Source organism: Strix uralensis, chromosome 6 (genome assembly GCF_047716275.1).
Source record: "Strix uralensis isolate ZFMK-TIS-50842 chromosome 6, bStrUra1, whole genome shotgun sequence".
Taxonomy (NCBI): domain Eukaryota; kingdom Metazoa; phylum Chordata; class Aves; order Strigiformes; family Strigidae; genus Strix; species Strix uralensis.
The window spans coordinates 26,409,629-26,430,770 of NC_133977.1; the positions used below are offsets into that span (position 1 = coordinate 26,409,629).

The 21,142-nt window shown below is 36.0% G+C and overlaps 1 protein-coding gene across 8 annotated transcripts in view; it reads right to left on the minus strand.

Annotated features, from left to right (window-relative positions):
* Positions 1 to 21,142, minus strand: part of SLC4A10 (solute carrier family 4 member 10) — a 172,147-nt gene that overhangs the window by 31,076 nt on the left and 119,929 nt on the right. For 7 of the 8 annotated variants that reach the window (XR_012629496.1, XM_074873358.1, XM_074873354.1 and 4 more), the window contains exons 7-14: positions 16,808 to 16,899; positions 12,176 to 12,333; positions 10,313 to 10,400; positions 9,662 to 9,808; positions 8,975 to 9,075; positions 7,427 to 7,601; positions 7,108 to 7,241; positions 5,718 to 5,963 (exon numbers count right to left, since the gene is read on the minus strand). Coding sequence is in view for 7 of the 8 variants with exons in the window: in XM_074873358.1 (XP_074729459.1) it covers positions 5,718 to 5,963; positions 7,108 to 7,241; positions 7,427 to 7,601; positions 8,975 to 9,075; positions 9,662 to 9,808; positions 10,313 to 10,400; positions 12,176 to 12,333; positions 16,808 to 16,899 (1,141 nt within the window). In the remaining variant the exon portion in view is untranslated. The remainder of the gene's footprint in view (positions 1 to 5,717; positions 5,964 to 7,107; positions 7,242 to 7,426; positions 7,602 to 8,974; positions 9,076 to 9,661; positions 9,809 to 10,312; positions 10,401 to 12,175; positions 12,334 to 16,807; positions 16,900 to 21,142) is intronic. The other variant, XM_074873353.1, reaches the window with a different exon arrangement.

Consider the following 21,142-nt stretch of genomic DNA (forward strand, 5'->3'; position numbering starts at 1 on the left):
GCACATCCCTTCCCTCCAGCATGTCAACCGCACCACACAGCTTGGTGTCATCAGCAAACTTGCTGAGGGAGCACTCAATCCCACTGACCATGTCACCAACAAATACGTTAAAACAGCACTGGCCCCAACACCGACCCCTGAGGAACACCACTCATCAGTGCTCTCCACCTAGACATCAAGCTGTTGGCTCCAACTCTTTGAGTTCAACCATCCAGCCCATTCCTTATCCACCAAGTGGTCCATTCATCAAACCCATGTCTCTCCAATTTAAAGACAAGGATGTCATGTGAGACAGTGTCAAATGCCTTGCACAAGTCCAGGTAGATGACATCAGTTGCTTTTCCCTTATCCACCAACACTGTAGCCCTGTCATAGAAGGCCACCAAATTTGCCAGGCATGATTTGCCTTTAGTGAAGCCACATTGGCTGTCACCAATCATCTCCTTATTTTCCATGTGCCCTAGCACAGTTTCCAGGAGGATTCACTCCATGATCTTGCCAGGCACAGAGGTGAGACTGACTGAACTGGAATTCAATTACATGCCTGGGATCCTAATGAGAAATGTTGTGCTTATCATCACTGACTCTTCTCATTCCTCCTGCAACTTAAGGAATACAGGGTATAACACAGTAAAATTTTCAGCCAATCATAATGTACTTAGATTAAGTTATATAGATAATGAAAGATTTAAAACTTGCTTATGCAAACAGTGGTATGCACAAAATTAATCTTCACAATGCCTTCAAGAAGCAATGGTTTCTATAGACTGCAAAAGATATTGAGATTGACATGATCTTGGCTCCTTAATTACATCAGAGTGGGATTTTCTACTCCTAATGCTTAAGTGCATGTCAATACCAAGACAGATTGCAATATGCATATTACTATGCCAAGAAATCACTTTAAAATTATTCAATGTAATCTGTTAATAATTGAGTAACTTCTGGTAAAGAATTATTAAAAACAACATGAATTCATCACTCTGCAAAAAGAATTAATAAAACCAAAAGGTATATAAAGTCCCAAGATCTAAGTAAGCTCACACTGAGAAATAACTGATCCTCTGTATTCTAAGATAGCTACCTTAAAATGCTTGTATTTTAAAGGACTGGATTGCTTTCTAAATCACGTTCCTTTCACCCACAATGCTTATTTTGTTTTCCTTTTGAGAATCTGTTTTTAATCCACCCAGTTGTAGGGTTCTTCTTTCCTAGCAAAAATTATATCCTAATATTTAATATACATTAAAACTGATGCGCATCAGTGTTCCAGACAGGATTCACTAACTGGAGATATATTTGCTACAGGGGTAGGAAAAAGCAGGAGGAGGAGAGTGCAGAAATAAGAGAGTTGCTATGCCAACCTACAAATGCTAATGGCATGACAAATACAAAAAGGTCACAGTGAAGGAAAAAAAAAAAAAAAAAAGCCCAGATCAAAAAGTATGTGTATTTTATTTAATAAAAAATGCAGTTACTGTATTTAAATTCCTTCAAAACAATGCAGTTTAAAAAGAAAAAATTTGCAGCACAGTAGCACACTGAAAATTAGGTTGTCTTTGTCCTTCCTTTGATTTAGCTCTTAAATGCCTTATTCTTTATCATCCACATCATAAAGATGGTGTTTTAAGAAAAAGTGAATGCTGAATGGATTTGCCTGCAAGTAGATCACCTGACAATTAGGGCCAATATTTCAACAGAGTAACAAACAAGTATAATAAAGAAAATGAAGAAAAAGTGCATTAGGACTAGTTCTATATTAATTAGATTATGCAGCAAAATATATTTTTGTCTTTTTGAGATAGAATTATGTAACAAACTCAAACTCATGTCTTCTACCTAAAATGGTAAAAAGTTAAATATGAATTTTTAAGAAATCTTTTAGGAGGATTTCAGCTGATTTTCAAGTATTTGGGTGTGCTTGATTTTAAAAAGAAAAAAAAAAATCCCAACTGTTCTGAATGTTCTTTCAATAGTCTTCTAAGGTTTGTTATGGCAGATACTAGTAATGACTCCTATACTCTTAAATAGAAGAGGAGATACACGCAGTACAGTCTTTTACATCAAACCCCTGCAACAGAGACTGTTTATGACAGAATTCAAACCCACCCAAAATACAGAATGAGTTTCTTTCTCACTTGAAATATGGTTCCAATCTGGTTGAAATACCAACCATTTCGAATTACTATTTTCTTTGTCTTTCAAGTACTCCAAAGGACGGTACTAACAGCATGCCAATGACTTTTTCTGGGTCAAACTCACATCTTCACCAGGGCAAAGGCAACAGTACTGGGATGTAGACAGACTACCTGCGGACATCAGAGCATCCTCACAAAGCCCATGAGAGAAAAGAGGAGGGCTGGGTCACAGCCTTTACTGAAAGCTTCAAATATATACAGTGTCCTGACCTATTTATCATCAACTTTTTGAGTGGGTAACAGGCAGAATACAGAAAACACAGAAATTTTACAGTATAACCTGAGTTTTCTAGCATAGAATTGCAGATCCAAGATAAAGTTTTACATAAGCTTTGGCTGAGTATTCAAAGAGAAATGAGTTGCTCAACCTTTTGAAGTTCACCCATTGCTAATTAAAGAACTGCCAAGGCTTTACTAACAATTAAAAACTTGTCTTTAAACTCCCCAAAGAGGAAAATGCAAACAGCTGTTTTAATTAGCAAAACAGCAGATACTAATTAGCTTCTGTAACAGAGTATGCTGGTCCTTTAAGGACAGGACCAGTTTCAGCTCAAGTTTGTTACCCATTTAAACTGCAAGTAGAAGGACTGTAGTCAGATGCTGCAGAAAAAGCTTCTAATTCCTTGTGAAAGCGATATTCCCCAACTTCAAGTACACAAAAATGAGATTTTTTTTTTTCAAGTAAGATTTTATGCTTATTCATCTTCTAGTTTCTGATCTTTCTGGAAATGAGATGTACACGCATGAGCAGGGACTGAGGGTTATTTGAAATCTCTTGTATTGTGATGATCCTGTGGGGACAATAATTGCGATACCGTCATGTTCTGGGCAAATGGCCACTGTGTCTGGACAGTGTAATATCTGCATATCTGCACAGCAAACCCATGGAGTTCAGGCTGCACCAACCCTGCTGTGAATGCACTGGTCATTTGGGCAGCTGATATAGAGTTACTCCAACAGAGAACATCTTTCTGTTCTCCCAACCTCTCAGGGCCAGTTCTGAAAAACTAAGAAATACTCAGATGAAGGAGGGGGAGGGGAGAGAACAGAAGAGGCTGAAATTACTGCTCTGCTGTGTTCAGACCACAGATCCTTGGAATCAGTACATGTGGTCTTACAAGATAATCGATAAGCATACTGGCATCTCCAACAATCAGTTTTAAGGTTAAAAAAATATAAGCCACATCACATAAGAGCTATGCTGCCTATAGCTATGTCTACAGCTAGTCATTTTGGTATTAGTGGGGTCAGTTGCCATGGACGTGATATCTGTAATAAGCAGGATATTGTTGCAAGTAGAAGATAAAACACAAATGCTGAAAGAGAAATATAATGCAAGAGTTTAAAAGTCAATTTATTTGTACTATCTACACAGAGTGAAAGAATAAATGAGAATATAGCTATGAAATTATGACCCCATAAATATCTACAAAACTATTCTATCAAATAATTTCTACAGTTATATATATGTATGTTTCAAACCACCAGGCAGCAGTCAAATCTTTCATCCAAACATCTGAAAGATACCTGTCCTTCACGAATTGTGTCTGGAAAATCTAGAACTGTTGTGCTGGTATTCCAACACTGTAGGACAGGACAGGTCAATAGCTGTAAATCGGAGGATGACAATTGCTGCTCTTTTACCATTCTGCATGCTCTGCATATTCCACATTCAGTGAAGACAGTTACCAAAGGCAGGCAGTGAGTAAACACCACCCTTCACAATTTAATCTGTTATTCTGATTAATGAATGGAATTTTAAACAAAGCCAAAAACATTTATGTGTAAACATAAGGACTACAAGGATAAAACACTTTCATAAAATACAGAGATACTATCACCTACTCCTATACAAGCAAGACTGTTAATTTTATTTCTCTTGAAATCTCAAGCAATATCATGAGATTCAGCTAACCACAAATAAAGCTAGCTACCCAGGAATCCACATTTCTATTTGCGTTTATGCTTTTCATTACCTGTTTTAACATTTCAGATCCGCCTGCTAAATGGTTTCTAAATAATTGTCTTTGTATAGTGTTTCAACATCTGTTTTTCAAAACATATCAGAACATCATAAAACATTTCAGAACATCATATTCTTTTTCTTTTTGAGACAACTACTCTGAAGTGGTAAAAGAAAAAAAAAATATCTACAAACACTGTGCTATATGAGGCTCTTTAGAGTAAAATACCCACTTCATAAAAGTAAAGTTAAGTTAACCAGGATATAACCTCAACTGCCTGTGTGGTCTACTCTTGATGTTCATTGCTTTCTCTTCAAATTAATATTCCTTTGTCTATTGAATAAACTATTAGAGAGAAATAGTATTTTTTTCAGCATGAGGAGAGAGTATGTCACAGCAGAACTAGAGTTTCTATAATTTCACTTATTCTGTGTATTAAGGTATATAATGTGCATTCAGATTCAGGATTTGCTGTTTTTTTAGTGATAACATATACAAAGCTCAAATGTTTTCTCTGTTACTGTGTTTTGTTTTTCCCAGCTTAAAATGCAAATGAGACATTTGGTTGAGACACTCCTGTTTTTCCAGTGAACAGAAGATGTGGCACTGTTCAAGCATTGTTCCTTTTGGGCCCCACCCTGCTCATGCAAAGGGTTCACATGGGTTTAGTGAAGGAATAAACACATTTCTGGAGGGGGATCTTCTCTGAAAATGTTTTTTGATGACATTTTAGCTGCTAAAGTGATCAGGTTTAACTGGCCTCTGGACAGACTAGGATCTTGTCCTTTACTAGAAGAACGTGTTTGGTCTCATATCACAGAAACAAGTCTATGAGTTTTTACTTCTAAATGAAACTATACTGATTAAAGCCATCCACTTTTTTATTCCCCAAGTAGAATACTACCCGTTAAAACTCCACAGTGAAGTAAAGATTAAAAACCTTGTTATTAAGAACAAATTGATTATGACAAAATCAATCACTGCTGAGAAGCACCTAACAATTCCAAATCCACTTCAGTTCTTGGAGCTTGAACCTTAACTGCCAGAGAGGTTAAAATAAAGGAGGTACATCAAATTATATCCTTTTTAGATAGGTCAGTATTTCAATTTGGAAAAAAAAAAAAACAGATAAACATGATATAAAAATGTTGTCTGAACACCCAATAAAATATTATGAAGCATCAGTACAAGGTTATAGTAAGAGATCATTGAGTTACACCTCATTAAATAAAAATGTGAATAGAGACCTAAAACAGAGGTCCCTCCAAGTCCTATTTTTTTATTCTAGGACTTTCAAGTTGCATGTGTGTAAGCTTTTCCAAGCTCCAAGTCAAGATATTTTTTACTTACCTTAAGTAAACGTGTACTGCTTGTACACATACCTCCAGTAACTACTATTTCCATATGCCAGCATCATGCCTAACTCAATAGCTTTCACTTGTTAAGTTTGAAACTACTGCAAACTTTTCCTGCTGTGCACTGGTTTGTGTTCCTCACAGAGAAAACATAACCTATGAAAAAAAACCCCAGTGTTAATAGAAGAAATCTTACTTACGAGTACTTTGTCAGCAGATCCAAATCATTATGCATGTTGATTGGGTATGTCTCACTGAGATGAAACAGCTTCTCTAAGGCCTCATAAATGAAAATGATGCAGATAAGAGAAGCAAAAGCTTCTTCAGTAAACCGGGTAATGTAGCAGACTAGGGAGCTTGCATCGGTTGCAACAAGGATGATGCACAGGATTGCAGTCCACAGTCCAATGCTAGCTCTCAGAGAAAGGTACGACAACCCATACTCTCTAAAAGAAAAGAAAAAAATTAAACACAGTTTCTCTTTTGTCCAGCCACAGCAAATGGAGAATAGGCAGCTCTAAAATTTCCTTTGCCTAGGGATGTGCTATTCTGGGGACAGACCAAAACAGAAATTGTTTACCTATCGAGAACTGAAGATATTGTCAAGTCACCTCCTGACCTGAGCTCTCCTCCCAACTAACGGGACACAAAGAGCTCTATCTCTACTAAAGCAAGCGAGCAGATTTGAGAGTAGTCACATACATGAAGTGTATAAGGTCTACCCACTTTTTATCCCATATCCTGCCTTGTGAACAGCCAACACCTGTCAATTTCCTCTTAAGCTGCAAGAGTAGCTATAATAACAACTTTCATCAAAGTCTTGTATGCTTATTGCATAAGATAATAGAGCTCCAAATACATTGGGTGACATTATCACAGAGAACTGAAAAGTCTACCTGAAGGTGATAAAAGAGCTTTTGGGGTGCTAAGTGGGGTCTCCGACTCTATGTTGTTCAGGAGGTTCAGGAGATCTTGGGGCAGAAGTCCCCGTCACAGCAATGGGGCACACAAGCAAAGAAGATCACAGAGAAGCATGATGGCCACCAAGATGCAGACCTAAGTTTTGCCTACACTTTGGCAGAGGTATGTCATGTATAGCACATTAACATAAATGTGGGCATATGCTGTTCTGCATGACGTTTCACTCCTCCTCTGTTGGAGTGGAGGAAGGGCAGGGTCTGTATCAGTGACTACTGAAAGATGTCACCACTGCCACTGCACTTACTTCCTGGGTGAGAGGTAACACCTTTCGCATGAGTTAGGGATTAGATAAAACACAGAATTAAATGTATTGTTTCAGAGTAGAAAATGATACAATAAGAAAAAGAACCCACATAACACCCTGAAGCTTTCATTCCCTTCAGAATTGTTTTTTTTAAAAAAAACAAACAAAAAAACCATCAATCTTTCTGCATTACCATCAATTCACTTGTCTCCATCACTGCATAATTTTCAGACTCTGAAAGCCTAAGCAGTGTACTCCAAAACAAACTGTTGATCTATACTGCAGATGTTGGAACTTTGGGATCAGTGTCTCCACTTTTACCTAACAACAGCCGAGGGATGATGCATATCATGATCTTCACTTACTTGCAAAATTTGAATAAGATCTTCTCAAACACTAAAACTGGTCCTGTGCTGCCAAGTATAGTGAGAGGCTGTCCACCAAAGAGAGAGTAGGCAATTCCAGTCATGGATGCTCCAAACAGTGATTCTATTGCACTCTGAATGTAATACAGAGAGAAGTGTCCATAAATTTTCAAACAAGTTCTTTTTGCAATGTCTTAGTCTGTAGCCTTCTAAACACTGAAACACCAATACTTAAAGGTGATTCATGCAACAGTAAGAAAATACTAACCACAAACCTAGGAATGTAAATTTGTTTTAAAAGTTCAGATTTAACACATACTATACGACCTTCAGTTGCTTCTCCCAGCAGACCACCAAATGTGATGACAGGAGACATGCAAGCACAGTAGAGAAACAAAAATGATGCCAGACACTGCAAACTGAGAGCATCTCTGAAGTCACTCCAGAAGAAGGGAGCTTTTCTTTTTATATCCAAAATCAATCCTCCAAAAAATCTAAAAAAAATAGAAGAGATCAAATTAATGAAGAAGGCATGCCAAACCTTCTTCCACAGTACTGCTTTAAATACACTGCAGAGAAGTTTCAAATGATACATACTTTTATAATTCATTCTTCCCAGAAAAAAATTTCTGGGAACCCTGTCTTGATAACTTGAATCATGAAATTGTGTTTTTAAAACAAACTAATTTGCATGTTTCTTTTATAAAATCTTCATCCAATTATTCAGACCTAAAACTTCTGAACAGTTGTTAGCTCCCATGCATAAAACCCTATTATTTATTAGGTGAAATAATTCTTTGCATTTGTTTAATCAGAGAGCTACCACAGTGCCCATTTGCCCAAACGTCTGCATATAGAGCTTCACATTCTTTATTTGAGAATCTGTTCCTAAACACACTTGATGATAGAACTAAATGTAGGCCACAATTTTCCAAGGACAAGAACTGTCATCTTTTGTCATTTACACTATGCTAAACATAATCAAATATTTAGGAACAGACGCTCCCTTACAATATACCATACAGTTAAAATAAATATCCCCACAATGTTCTTTTTCTCACAGGCACCCGATGTATCAGATGTTGCTGGGGTAAAGAGGAAGACAAAGTGCCACCATCTCCTAAATGTCAGAATGATCCTTCAAGCTGTCAATTACCGCATTCATCAGTGAGAGAACGGCTTACAGCCAGACTGACCATCATCTCCTCTGTGCTGCTGTGTATGCCAACACAGCAGCTGAATCTTTAGTCTTATGCAAGCAGAAATGATATCTCAATATAAAGAGGCAACAAGGTACAACTATACTGCACTAAGGCAACCATTGACAGCTGATGCACTTACACTACACCATATTAGATGAGACAACATAAGTATTCCTTGGAGCAAACTCTTCCTTCTGATGCGTGCATATTGCAACCACCTTGGTAATCATAGCCTCATGTACCAGGACATATCATGGCTTACTGAGGTAAAAAAGAAATGCTAGAGTTGCACAACCCAGAAACTTCAACTACAAGATAGTTGTAAGCATTCATAATATATGGCACAAGACTATTCCCTACTTTTCCTTCACACTGTACAAAAATAAGAAACATTAATCAAGTTTAATAGAGGTCTGACCTGTATAAATAATAAAGAAAGGAGCTTGCAATAAATACAACATGAAAACTCAAATCGTCTTGCCCTCTCCCCCTCTCTGCAAATTAACATGCATTGTCCTTTTCATCTATGTGGTACGCAAATCAGGAAAAAAGCCTGAAAAAAATCATATACTAAGCCAACCATTTGAAAGAGAACCAGACCATTATGATTCCTTTGGAAGTGCCTCACTTAGAACACTTAAGACTTCTCATATGTTTTCACTAACTTTCCAGTGCGTTGCAGTTCTGGTCCAGAGTGTCCTCCAGGCTGTTCTGCGTCCCCATGGGCTGCAGTTCCATTTGGCACTCCTGGGATCTTACGCTTCTCCTACCAGAAGGAAAAGGTACTTCTCATGGGTCTTAGCAACCAAAACATAATTTTAGGAGAGGAAACAGGCTTAGAGAGTTGAAAGACTAAACATGTAAATTTTATTGTAAGATTCATCAACAAAACCTCTTCATAAACTGTAGAGGAGTTCTATAACAGGAAATAGTAGAAGGAATTGTAGTCTAAGAAATTTAAAGAATTTATCACAAAAAATCTTGTATCAGATGACATTTTAAAGAGTAGCAAGCCAGGCTGTTTTGATCAGTTCTTACAATAAGCTTAGAACAAAAGCAAACCATGGCTGTTTGGAATAATCAAATATGCTCATGACCAATTACCCCCAAATTTAAGATCTTTACATACAACTATCTGTCTTTATTCAGGAGAGAACTAGTATTGAACTATGTGAAATGTCACCACTATACTGTATGCTTGCAAGACAAAAGCAAATCAACAAAAAAAAAATAAAAACATGCAAAATGTCTATATAGTGACTCTGCTAAATGCTAAATTAATGAGACTTAATTCTACCTAGCAAAAATTCATCACAATGTTTAAAAGTGTCTGAATTTTACAGTGTACAAACCTGAGAGGGAACATTTTTAGGTGGTTCTATTCGTATTGTTGGATCCCACTCTCCAGGAGGGAGAACAGTAACTTGATCAAGAAACTCATCAATTCCAGATACCAAATCATTGCGGTCTTTTGCCTTGTAAGCAACGTCATGGAACACCTGTGAAAAATGAAGAAGGGAGGAAAAATAGATGGGGAAAGGAATACTCTCATAACATTTTTCACAATGACCCCTTTTCTCTGGAATAGAAAGCACTTCATGCAGTTCCCACTAAACAAACAATCTCAGCTTCAACTGACTAGAGCTTCTGGTACATAGTTTTCATAGAAGCTCCAGCTGCTATGGAAAAACATCCTTATGGGTGCTAAATGTTCTAGAGATTTTACAGTTCAAAACACAATTAATTCTACTGGAAAGTAACTGTGTAAAATGGAATCTTTTCAGTGAAGGTATCCTTGCTTGTGAATATTGTTTCTTATTTTGTTATCTCCTTATGGCAGCATAATCTGGGCTGTTACAGGATCATGAAATGAACTAGAATGCTATTTGTGCATCATCAGAATGGTTAGCTGCATTTCATCTGGATGATTCCACACTGGAGATTCCCTATCACACCTCTTCAGTCAGTACAAAATGACTAAAACCAAGCCATTGTAAAAATACCTCATCTGTCATTAGTGTTGCAATTGATCTTCCAATCTCATGGTATTGTTGCCCTTTACCCAGTGGACCAAGAAGAATAAACAAAAATCTGCAAACAAAAGATACATTAAAAAACTGTGAGAGATAGATGGTTGAAAGTAACTATACGTACTACAGAAATACTTATTTAAAAATTGGACTAGAAGAACCTCTAAGACAAATATTATATATAATCTCCTTAAGATCCTCACACATGCATTTAAACATGAAGCTCTGGTTAGAAAAAATGTGAAAATAACTTCCAAAAATATATCATAAGTTTCACAGTCAGACTTGATTGAGACTATCAAAACCTCCTTACATAACAAACCTTATCTTACATAATAAATATATGCAATTATAATCTATGTGCAGAACACATTAACATTAATTTATTTAATTCTGTTAATTCAACAGAATCAAGTATTTTATGGTAGTAGTATTACTGCAATATTGGGGAACTTAAATTACCTCAAAGAAAAATAATTTTTAAATCATTTACTCCCATCAAGGCTCTAGACAGCCTCTACTCTAGGTTCTACAAAATGCAGAGGATAGGTTCAAATTAAATAACTGAAGTTCTTAATTTTGCTAAAATGCAAAAGACAATTTTTTTACTAACATTATTAAATTTTTTTAAAAATAAACATTTCTGCATAAATTCTTAACTATTTTAATTTAAATTATTTAACTTTATTTTGGCCAAAAATCAAAATATCTATTGTCTTCCTTTTGGTGAGCTTTTCTGTGGGAAGTTCGGAGAGGTTATGAGGAAAGGCTTTAGAAGTTTTTTTCAAAGCCACAAAGCCTTACACATATGCAAAAATCAGAGAAGACAAAAAAAGTCATATCCAAAGTACCTACAAAGTAACTACAACTTAAAATTTTATGCTGTTTATCTGACTAGGAGTAAGGATCTGAGTCTCAGTATTGTATTTCATAGCATAATGCTCTTTCCTGAGTGTCACAAACAACTGGAATACACTACTGCCTTCTGTCGGAATTCTACTTTTACAGAAACTAAAAGAGGGAAGGGGAAAGAGGGACAGAATATGTGTACAAACATATGCACAAATACAACAAAAAGTGAGAGACTGCTATAATAGTTACTTCAGTCAACTCAGATATGGGAGGATCACTTTGGAGTTTTGATATGAATCAATCCCAGCAGGAAACAATATATCTGCAGATCTATTTAAATGCTTTCTATTTCACTACAAAGTCTCTTTTATACATTTTTTAAAAAATCCTCATAACCTGTTCTCAGAACCAAAGTACTTCATCAGAAAAAGTTTCAACTTAGAAAAAATTAATCTAATAAAAATTTATGGTTAGAAGTCACATCCACTACCACACAAGTATCTACAAAGGAACTTTTAGAGGAGCGTAATATTTATGGCATGTTCTTCCTCCATTCACTATCCCTAGTCAATCAAATCACATAGTTTGGTTTTTTCCCTTTACTCAATTCCTTCTTCATTTTTTTCTTCTGGACATAATTATGCAGTAGCTCCAGTTCCAGATGAAATATTCTAACAAACTGAATACTTCACCTTAGTATTTCATCTGAAGTATTACCAGTTTGTATAGGATAAACTGCATGTTGCAACCCAACAAGCTAACAATTCTACTTCTGCAAAGAATGATTATCTACACACACAAATGACATGTTTCTGAATATATCCATACATTATTTAAAGGATGAGTGGAAAGATGTCTCTAAGAAAAGTCTTTGTTAAAGAAAGAATCAAGTTCGCAACTCAATAAATGACAAAGTTGAAGGTCACATCACCCTGTCTCCACAAGGTACTCAAAAAACATGAAGAGAAATAAATCCAACTGTACCTTGTTGGAATTGGAACTTCCGCTAATCCCGTAAGCAGTACTGCAGGAGATAACCTAACAAAAGCAACAACCGCACGGTCCAGGAACTCTAGTTCACCAACTAAGATGTTTGATGCTTCAGCTCCAGGTGGTATCTTTTTCATGAAGTGTAGATCAACCTGGGAAAAGTATATTAAATTACAACCTAAAAGCTATTCACAAGGATTTTTTCTGCCCTGATTTGTTGACAGACTTTCTGGTCACTGCACTATAATCTTAAGTATTTCAATTATACAGTTTCTACTATTCTTGTCTGTTGAATGATTTTTTTAAAATAAAAATGTTTCTCAAAACCAAGAAACTGGTCTTCATTATTTGATTAATTTTTCCTAGAAACATAGCTATAATACTGCAGAATTAATTTATAAAGACAACAAATCACATTCAAAGTCTTGTTAAGAATATAGTATTAATTTCCTAGTAATACTTTTTATCAATAATCATAACAGCATCAATAATTCATACCAGAATCATTAAGTTAAAACAGTAGAAGAAAGGAAGACACCTTATTTTTCCATAATTAACAACTCTGGAAATCACAAATTCATAGTTCATAGTTGCTGTATTATAATCTCAGTAAGAAGAAGAACAGGGTCCACTACACGTAATTTTCCTTCTACTACTCTAAGTGAGATGTATTTTTGTTTTCAGATTTAATGGAAGACAGTTGCCCTTCTGCTGAAAATAACAGAAAATGAGCTACAACCATGACTGTCTCAAGAGTAAACTGAAAGAACAAAACAGAATAAAAACTTCAGAGTTTTAAGGCAGTAATGTTGACTTTGCAGGGACAATAGGAAAAGATAGAGAAACAGCTTCATCATGTAATTGCTATATATAAGCTCACAGTATTTGCCTAGCAATGTGTTCATTTGTATTTATTCCCACAGTATCACTCTAAAGTTTACTCTGTAACAAAGATCGACATGGAGTAATAGAGTATATAATGTATGTTTGATTTCATTATGCACCAGTATTGTCTACATTTCAAAATGCATGAATTTTGTCATTTGCTTTCCTTTTATTAATCTAAACACAACAACAGCAACCAAATCCAATATAAACTGTTAAAGTGGACCATTTTAATGTCTATCTTACAGCCATCTGTCAGTACTAGTTTGCATAGTTTTTGGTAATATTTAGAAAATTGTTTTCTTGCAAATGGCTCTGGCAGTAAATCAGAATTCAGATATAACACAGTTGCCTGCGTAATGAAATCTGATTTCGCTGAGATCACAAAAGAGATGCCTGATGCTATCCTAAACTGATCTAGAACAATGAACAAACACCTCACAAAGTTAAACAAGCATCAAATCAACCTGGACGGTTGGAGACCAAGTACTTTTTCAAGGTAAAGTATCAGTGTCATAAATTCTATTCCCCACTCAAATCACAAAATAGCTTTTCAGGATTAAATACTAAACTCAAACAGATTCACTTTGCACCTAATTTTGGTGTTGTAGGTCATTTATAGTTGAGAGAAAGGCTATCTAGGCACATAGCAATGTGCATTCTGTACTGATTTCACCTTGTGAATGTATTTAACATTTAATAAGTAATGTCTCATGTTCAACATGTTACAGTTGTCACCTTAAGGTCCCACTAACATACAGATCACAGGATCAAGATTCAAATCTGAAAGAAACAGTCTCCTGTCTACCAGAAAGTATTTCCAGATGTTTCCTGTATTATTTATCAGCTAAAGATGCCAAAATCTTTTAGGTAGTGAACAGAGTCCCAGTTAAAAGGAAAGTAACTCACAAAGAAGCATCAAACTGGGCAAATACACCCGAACTCCAGGTGTTGCTTCCGCTACATAACAAGAGCAGGGATGGCCCTGGAGTGAATTTGGGGCAATGGCTGAAGCTACATCTTTTGAATGCTTCATTGAACCTATCCATTATACATCTCTTATCCCAAGAGGTCTTTAGCTGGAGAGACCTCATGTGCATCTTGATCTGCACCCTAATCTGAGCCACGTTCATGACCTGGCACTAAATAGTCCCACTAAGCTCCAATTAAACATAAAGCCAAATAATTAATGTGGAGGCCATTCCCCTCCAAGGCAACTCAAGGACTGAAAGGAGTGTTGGGGGCTTCACCAGAACCTAACATAAATTGACATGAAGACAAACAGAAAACACCCAACGTCACATCTTAGGAAAGCCAAGACACGTATTAATCAAATTCATTTATAAGAAGGGCCAACCAGTATTAAAAAAAAAAAAGTAAATTACTTCACATAGTATTTGAAAGACCAAACACTGTCAGTATGGGACTGGGGTTTGATTCAGAAATACTGTTTCCACGTGAAGCATAGGAACATTGCCATGAGAAGGGACACAGGTGCAGTCTCTATGCATTTCATATTTCAGGACAACTAGGGTTCCCTTCAGCCTCTGGCATAAGATACAGAGACCAACCAGATGCAGTTGTTAAACTGCCATCCCCATCCTGCTCAGACACTGGATAAAGTGGTGCTGTGACAGATCACCCCTGGAATACAAAGTCCTCGTAGTGTCCCCAGAGGAAGAGAACTGACACATTTAGAAGTACAAACATCAGAAACTCTAGTCTCCCTCTCTGTGCTACTGAAGTAACATTCAAGACAGCTTTTAGTGCTGTGTCTCACATTATTCACAAACAGATACCAATAAAATCAACATAGTCTCAGTGCTGTATTCAGATTCAGTCAGCTTTTTGAATCAATTCCAAAATTTGGAATATTAGAAGTAGCCCAAGGGGAGGGAGATTAGCAAGGAGAGAGTGAGGTAGTCAAAGGTGCTTTTTTGTAGAAGATAAATGAAATTAATATGTGGAACAAAATTAGAGCAAGAAATCACAATACTCAAGAGAAAATTAGTGTACTGCTCTACTTTCCTCTCAATCTGTGCATATAATTTCAACTATAACCACTGGGAGTTATTGCAATAGCACGTTTCAAGGGGAAATTGTACTTTTGCATCTTCAAAAAGATAAATGTATCTATTTAAAGGCAATCAGAAATGGTATTTAGATTACAATCCTTTACTGTTCCTTCGTTCCTGCAAACAAAAGTTGTTCCTTTCATATTCCTGACGTCCTTCTTGGTATCTAGCACTGCTGAGGCTAGCCAAAAGATGACATGTTGATCTCTTCTCAAGGCAGTTTAAATAGGAAGAGCTCTTTTGATCAGCAAAGCTGCAGCACTACAAAAATAGTGAGTGAAGGATCAAATGATGCAGACTCCATTCTTGTTTAATACAAACATCATGCAGCTAGATAACAGACTGGGATTTTGATTCTACAATATCCAAAGCAATTGGGAAAACGTGCAAGAAAAGCACTACTGAAAGTCATGTCATTCCCTTTGGGTTGTTATGAGCTTTACCTCTGCACAGCTTAATTTTGAATAGACAGCTTTATTTATATTTGATATTCTTTACAAAATTTTACATCTTGACATTAGAACACTTGCCAAAACAATCAGTTTTAGTTAACACTTTTAATATAAATATCAGGAAACCAAAAATCATACTTGAGTTTTTAAAGCATTATATTCTTAGTTTTAAGAATTTTTAAAGTATTAGCATTAAATTTTTAACAACTTGTCATTGTTTACAGATCTCCTTGCTACCTCTGTAGAAATGTGGTCCATAATACATTCCCAGCCAGCCTCCTTTCTTCTCACTGTCTTTGACAAAAAGATCTGTTTCCCATCTTTATTTCAGCCATATACCATTCCTAGTCTGGCATGTTCAGTCAAGAATTCAAATACTGCTGCTAGGAAATAAGTCTGGCACCAGATGGAGCAATCACATAACTCTACTTTTAGCTCAGTTGGACTAACATTAAGATTCAACAGACTCAAAGTGCTGTTCTTCAGAATTTTGGTTTAAATCACCTTTCTTCACTTACTCAACCTTTGTTGTATTAATGTGTCAGCTGAAGCCATCTATCCCTGTCAGGTCTGTCATCTGTATCTAATGTGACAGTTTGTTTTAGGTGCATACAGACTTCTTAAACAAATTAGGATTCTCCTTTACATTAAAGCTGAGAAGCTGTTTGCTTTTCTTTGCTATCTAACATTGAACTGTCATTGCAATCTCCACTACTGAACAGTTAACATCGTTTGTGAAGTGTACTGAAATATCTTGGCTTGCCAGAAGAATTAAGTTATAGGTTTACAGAAACACATTCTGTTTGAGACATCTGGAATCCACGAGTTCAGGTTATAAAAAGAGTAGTTTGCATTCATGCATTATTTCTACAAAAAGTAAAAATCTGAGAGGTAAATCTGAAGTATAAGAATTGTGAATTACTTTCCTACTTAGATAATTTTCTGCTTATTTGTCAAAATTCCCCCTACAAATATACACCTATGATATTGTCATGCAATAAATTTACCTGTGTTCCTAAACTGTGATTTCTGTTATCATTCATCACGAAAATAAACAGTTCTTCTTTGTTATATACAAACTGTGTTGCAGTGCACATGAAACTTTAGTGCTGAAGTAAAATTTGCACTTCACAGCTTTTCTTGATTCATTTTATTTAATTTAAAAGATCTATTTGGTAGTCAGGAAGCTCTCTTCACCATCAGTGAACACTTACCTTGCTAAAGTCAACAGTGCTGTTTTCTCTGCTCACATCATTTTTGTTTTCAATACAGGCTGGAGCAGACTGTGGGGAAACAATCTGACCTGCTGAAAAAAGTACTGTTATTACAAAATACTAACAATTACTTCTATAAATAAAGCAACATCTAACCAAATAGTTGTTAAAGAACTACATACATTTCATATTATACGTATATGAAGCATCTAAATATGGCATTTTAATTAAAGACTTATTTAGAATAGCACACTTTCAAAAGACAGAACATTTATCACATGCAGTTAGGAATGGGAGAACGTAATTTAGAAAATGCAAAAGATACTCTTGAATACTGGAAGACAAAATTTCTATGCCAATTAAAGCTTATGATTTTTAAGATATCACATTTGAGGAAAGTCCTGCGTTCACATAGCTTTTGTAAGTAATTTGAGGAGCTGCCAATTTTGGGCAATATCCGTCTACAAGAATACTCCTCAATGAATAAACCGGGATTACTAATTTTCATAAATTTACTCCTGTGTATAAGAATGTACTGATTATAACAACTACAAAATCTAGCATAAAAGTGGGCTGCTATCAAAATAGATGTATTGGAAATGAAGATGATTTAAAAACTCAGTATCAAACAATGTCATTATTGACATGTGTAAAAAAAATGTTTCAGCAAACACATTTTCAAAAAATTCCAGTGAGGATGAGGATTTAGTAAAGGATTTTATAGAACTTTGAAAAATATCTCAAGATAAGAAGTGTTTAAACACGCCTCAGTCTCGTAAGTCAGTAAGCCTTGTGACAAATAAGATTTTGCCAACGAAAGCTCAAAAAGAAAAACAGGATTAAGTAACATAAGCATATTTTTACTTAATGCCAACATTGCCCCTGTGCACAGCCAGAGGCCACCACGCACACGCTGAAGGTGTGGGGCTGGCAGTACGGCAGCACACAAGCCCCACAGGGTGACGGGCCATTCCCTGCTTGCCTTCACTCTTCATCCCTCCCTCCCTGGCATGGCAGCTCTGAACACTACAACAAAGTACAGGAAAAAGTACCAAATATATGAGCCAACTATCTCTTACTGCCCTAACACATACCCAGGAATAACTACAGAGTCCAACTGGCCCAGAGTCAGCATCTCGTGCCCAGCATATATTTGTTTCCATAGCAAATAAAGTCTCTCATATGACTGAGAAATGGTGATGTGAAAACATTGGTTCTGGTGAAAATCAACCTAAACTTGCACAGTAACAAAGACCATATGTTCACAATACTTGAAGATAGTCAGAAAGTCCTAAGCTAGGCACATTATCTGGGCAATTCAAAAGCCACGGTGTGTCCCCTCACACCGCTGTTACACACACTTGCAGTCCAAGCATGTCCTCAGCCACAGCCAGGAAACAGAGCGCTTTGCAGGATCCAGTCTGAACAGGACAGGAGACTTGCAAGAGTATCTCAACCATTGCCAAAATACTGAAGTATCCAGCTTCTGTCACAGCTGAGCACTACAGTATCCCTGTCAAAGTCTGGTCATGAATTCCCAGCTGAAACACTTGCTCAAGAAAAAGGTTGGTTTTCATGAAAATCAACATCTCATTTTCCACTAGGCAAATCTCCCATGACACAAACCAGGTTTTAGACTCTTGTGCAGCATCCTGGTAGCACAGCCAGGAAGATTTCACTTTCATTAGGAAGTACAGGAACAGAATGTTTTAAAATGTATTGCTAGAATTCTTATCATTAAATGTATCAATCCTAAAGATATAAATATTCCCATTTTATCTCTGATTGAAGACAAGAACAAATCAAAACAATAGAAATTATGGCTTTTATTCATCACTACAGTGAAATAAACAGAGAATGGCAGAAAACCAGAGATGACAAGCACGTTAACCTAACAAAGTAGATAAAAATAAGTCAGGATTAGAATTTACATATGACAAGCATAAAGGATTGATTTCAGAAAGCATCATATTAATGTAACTTAAAGGAATTCACATTAAAAAAGACTACTGATTTCTAAATGTCACAAAAGACAACTTTTGCAAATCAGAAGCCAGAAATTATTAAATATGCAAGATGCTTGTAGAAGGTCATTCAATTTGTCTGTTTTAATTAGAACTTAAAGAAAAAACACTGAGTTCCATCATTGTTACACTATCACCTTTACACTATGTATCCGCATACACTACTTCACACTGTAATCTTTTGAAGTATTGTGTATTTAGCAGTCTTAGAATTATTTTTACAGGAATAATCCTGTACTATTATAACTATTAAAAATAATACATAAATTTGATTTCTGTATTATTTTGGAGATTTTAATAACAGAAAAGCATTCCATTAATCCTAACAGAGAAGCCATAAAATGCTCAGGGAAAATTTCTGCCCTAACTTACTCCCAGAAAACTTTAAATCTAGGAATATTAGACCTTCTTAACTCCTAATTTCTTCCTTTTAGACACTCCTCTATATTCTAGGATCAATCTAAAGGGAAATACTTGCAATTATCACTCATACTAATATACATACTATGTTATAAAGATGTTAGAGAAAAGCAACAGAAATAGTGGTTCATTATCCTTCTGTTGCTAATTAGGGATTTACATTTATACTTCCTTTTTTCTGGACCCAAAAATTCAAGAAAATGAGAGCAGGGATATCTGCCAGTGAGATAAAAATATTGACCAACAACAGAGTCAGAGCATGGACCACCTGTTATAAATACTGAAGTTTCAATATCATAACTGGAGGTGTCAAAAGTCTCTAAGCAATTAGCATAACAGTCCAAAGGCTAACTTTTAAACATTGTGTCCACTTTTCTTTTAGGAGAAAAATATGTAAAAATATACATAGTAGGAAATAAAAGCCACAACCAGTAAGTATGTGAAGTTTATAAGAATAGCATATGTTCTTTTTCTGTGCCAACAGAAGACCTCAAACTTTGATTTACCCATATGCTAGAATAATCTGAAAGAACACAATTTTTACCTTGAGGCAGTAAGAGATGTTTAAATAGCTATGCAACTTAAGACAGCTTTCTGGATCTTGGAACAAGAAGTTTGGGGTTTTTTACTGTATTGAATAACAAAGATACAAGGTAGAGAAGACAGGTAACTTCACTTTTCAAATTATAGTTGTGAGGAAGGTTTTTTGAAGAGCATCTTAAACACACTGTAGGAATGCATGTTACTTATGCAACAATACAGTCAGTAAAATGCAAATCTGGAACTTGGTCTCTGTGTGGCCCTTCAATAGAAAAGTGAGCCAAAAAGTACTGGGGTTTTTGAGAGATTTTTGCTCCTATACGTATTTAGTTTGTTAAATACCTGTATATTTTTCACTAGATAGCAGGTAGATGCAGTGCTACGGTGGCCCTCTCCCTAGAAGCAGGACTGCAATGCTACACACTTATTTTTGTATTTGGTAGCTTCTACTCCTGAGCAATGAAACCACAAAAATTTGTAAATTAATTAAAATCAGTGTATAATTTCATATTGACTTAAAGGAGAGGTCTTTGGGGTGAATACTGTTAAGCACATGAATAGTTCCCAATGGGGTAGGACCAAAAGCATACTGACAGCAACCTAGTGAACACTGGCATCACCATGCTACACTGGTTTTCCAATGTCATTAAAAATACTCAGTTTACTAAAGCATGTTGGCAACTATATATGTGCTTAACCCTAAAGCAGCTTTTAATTTCAGCAACTGTTTTCTCTGAGTAAAGGACACAGTTATTGGCACCATGATGGTTCCATGAAGCAACAATCAATTAGAGATCTATGTGAATGAAGAGGGGAGCTGCATACCTAGACTAAACCAAACAACTTCCTCTTTGATTTCCACCAAAATGTTTTCACCACGGCATCAAACCGTCTCTGGCCACTAAATACAAGTTTTCTCCAAATTTTACCTTTATAATATGGGAGCCTTCAAAGCACTATGTGCAAAAGAAAAAAAACAACCAACCAACCAAACAAACACCAAATCCTAGCCAGGCTTTAAGAAGGAATATGAACAGCAACAGCCTTGCCATTTATTCAGCTCTTCCATGCCCTGTCCTTGCCAGTTCCATTTCAGCTCTCTCAAGTAAAATGTTTATTTACACACTGTATAGAGTAAATACAGTATTTTATTTTTAAGAGTGAAATGTAGTACTTTGAATCCTTATAAATCTGAAGTTCAAAAGCCTTGATTTATCCTGCAGTCCATCTACATAAAGCATATGAAGAGCTGCATTCCTTGAGAATTCATCAGAGCGCCATTCAGATTTTTTTAAAGCATCAGTCAAACAAATGAACAATGTGGTAACATTGAAATATCCAGTCTACATAC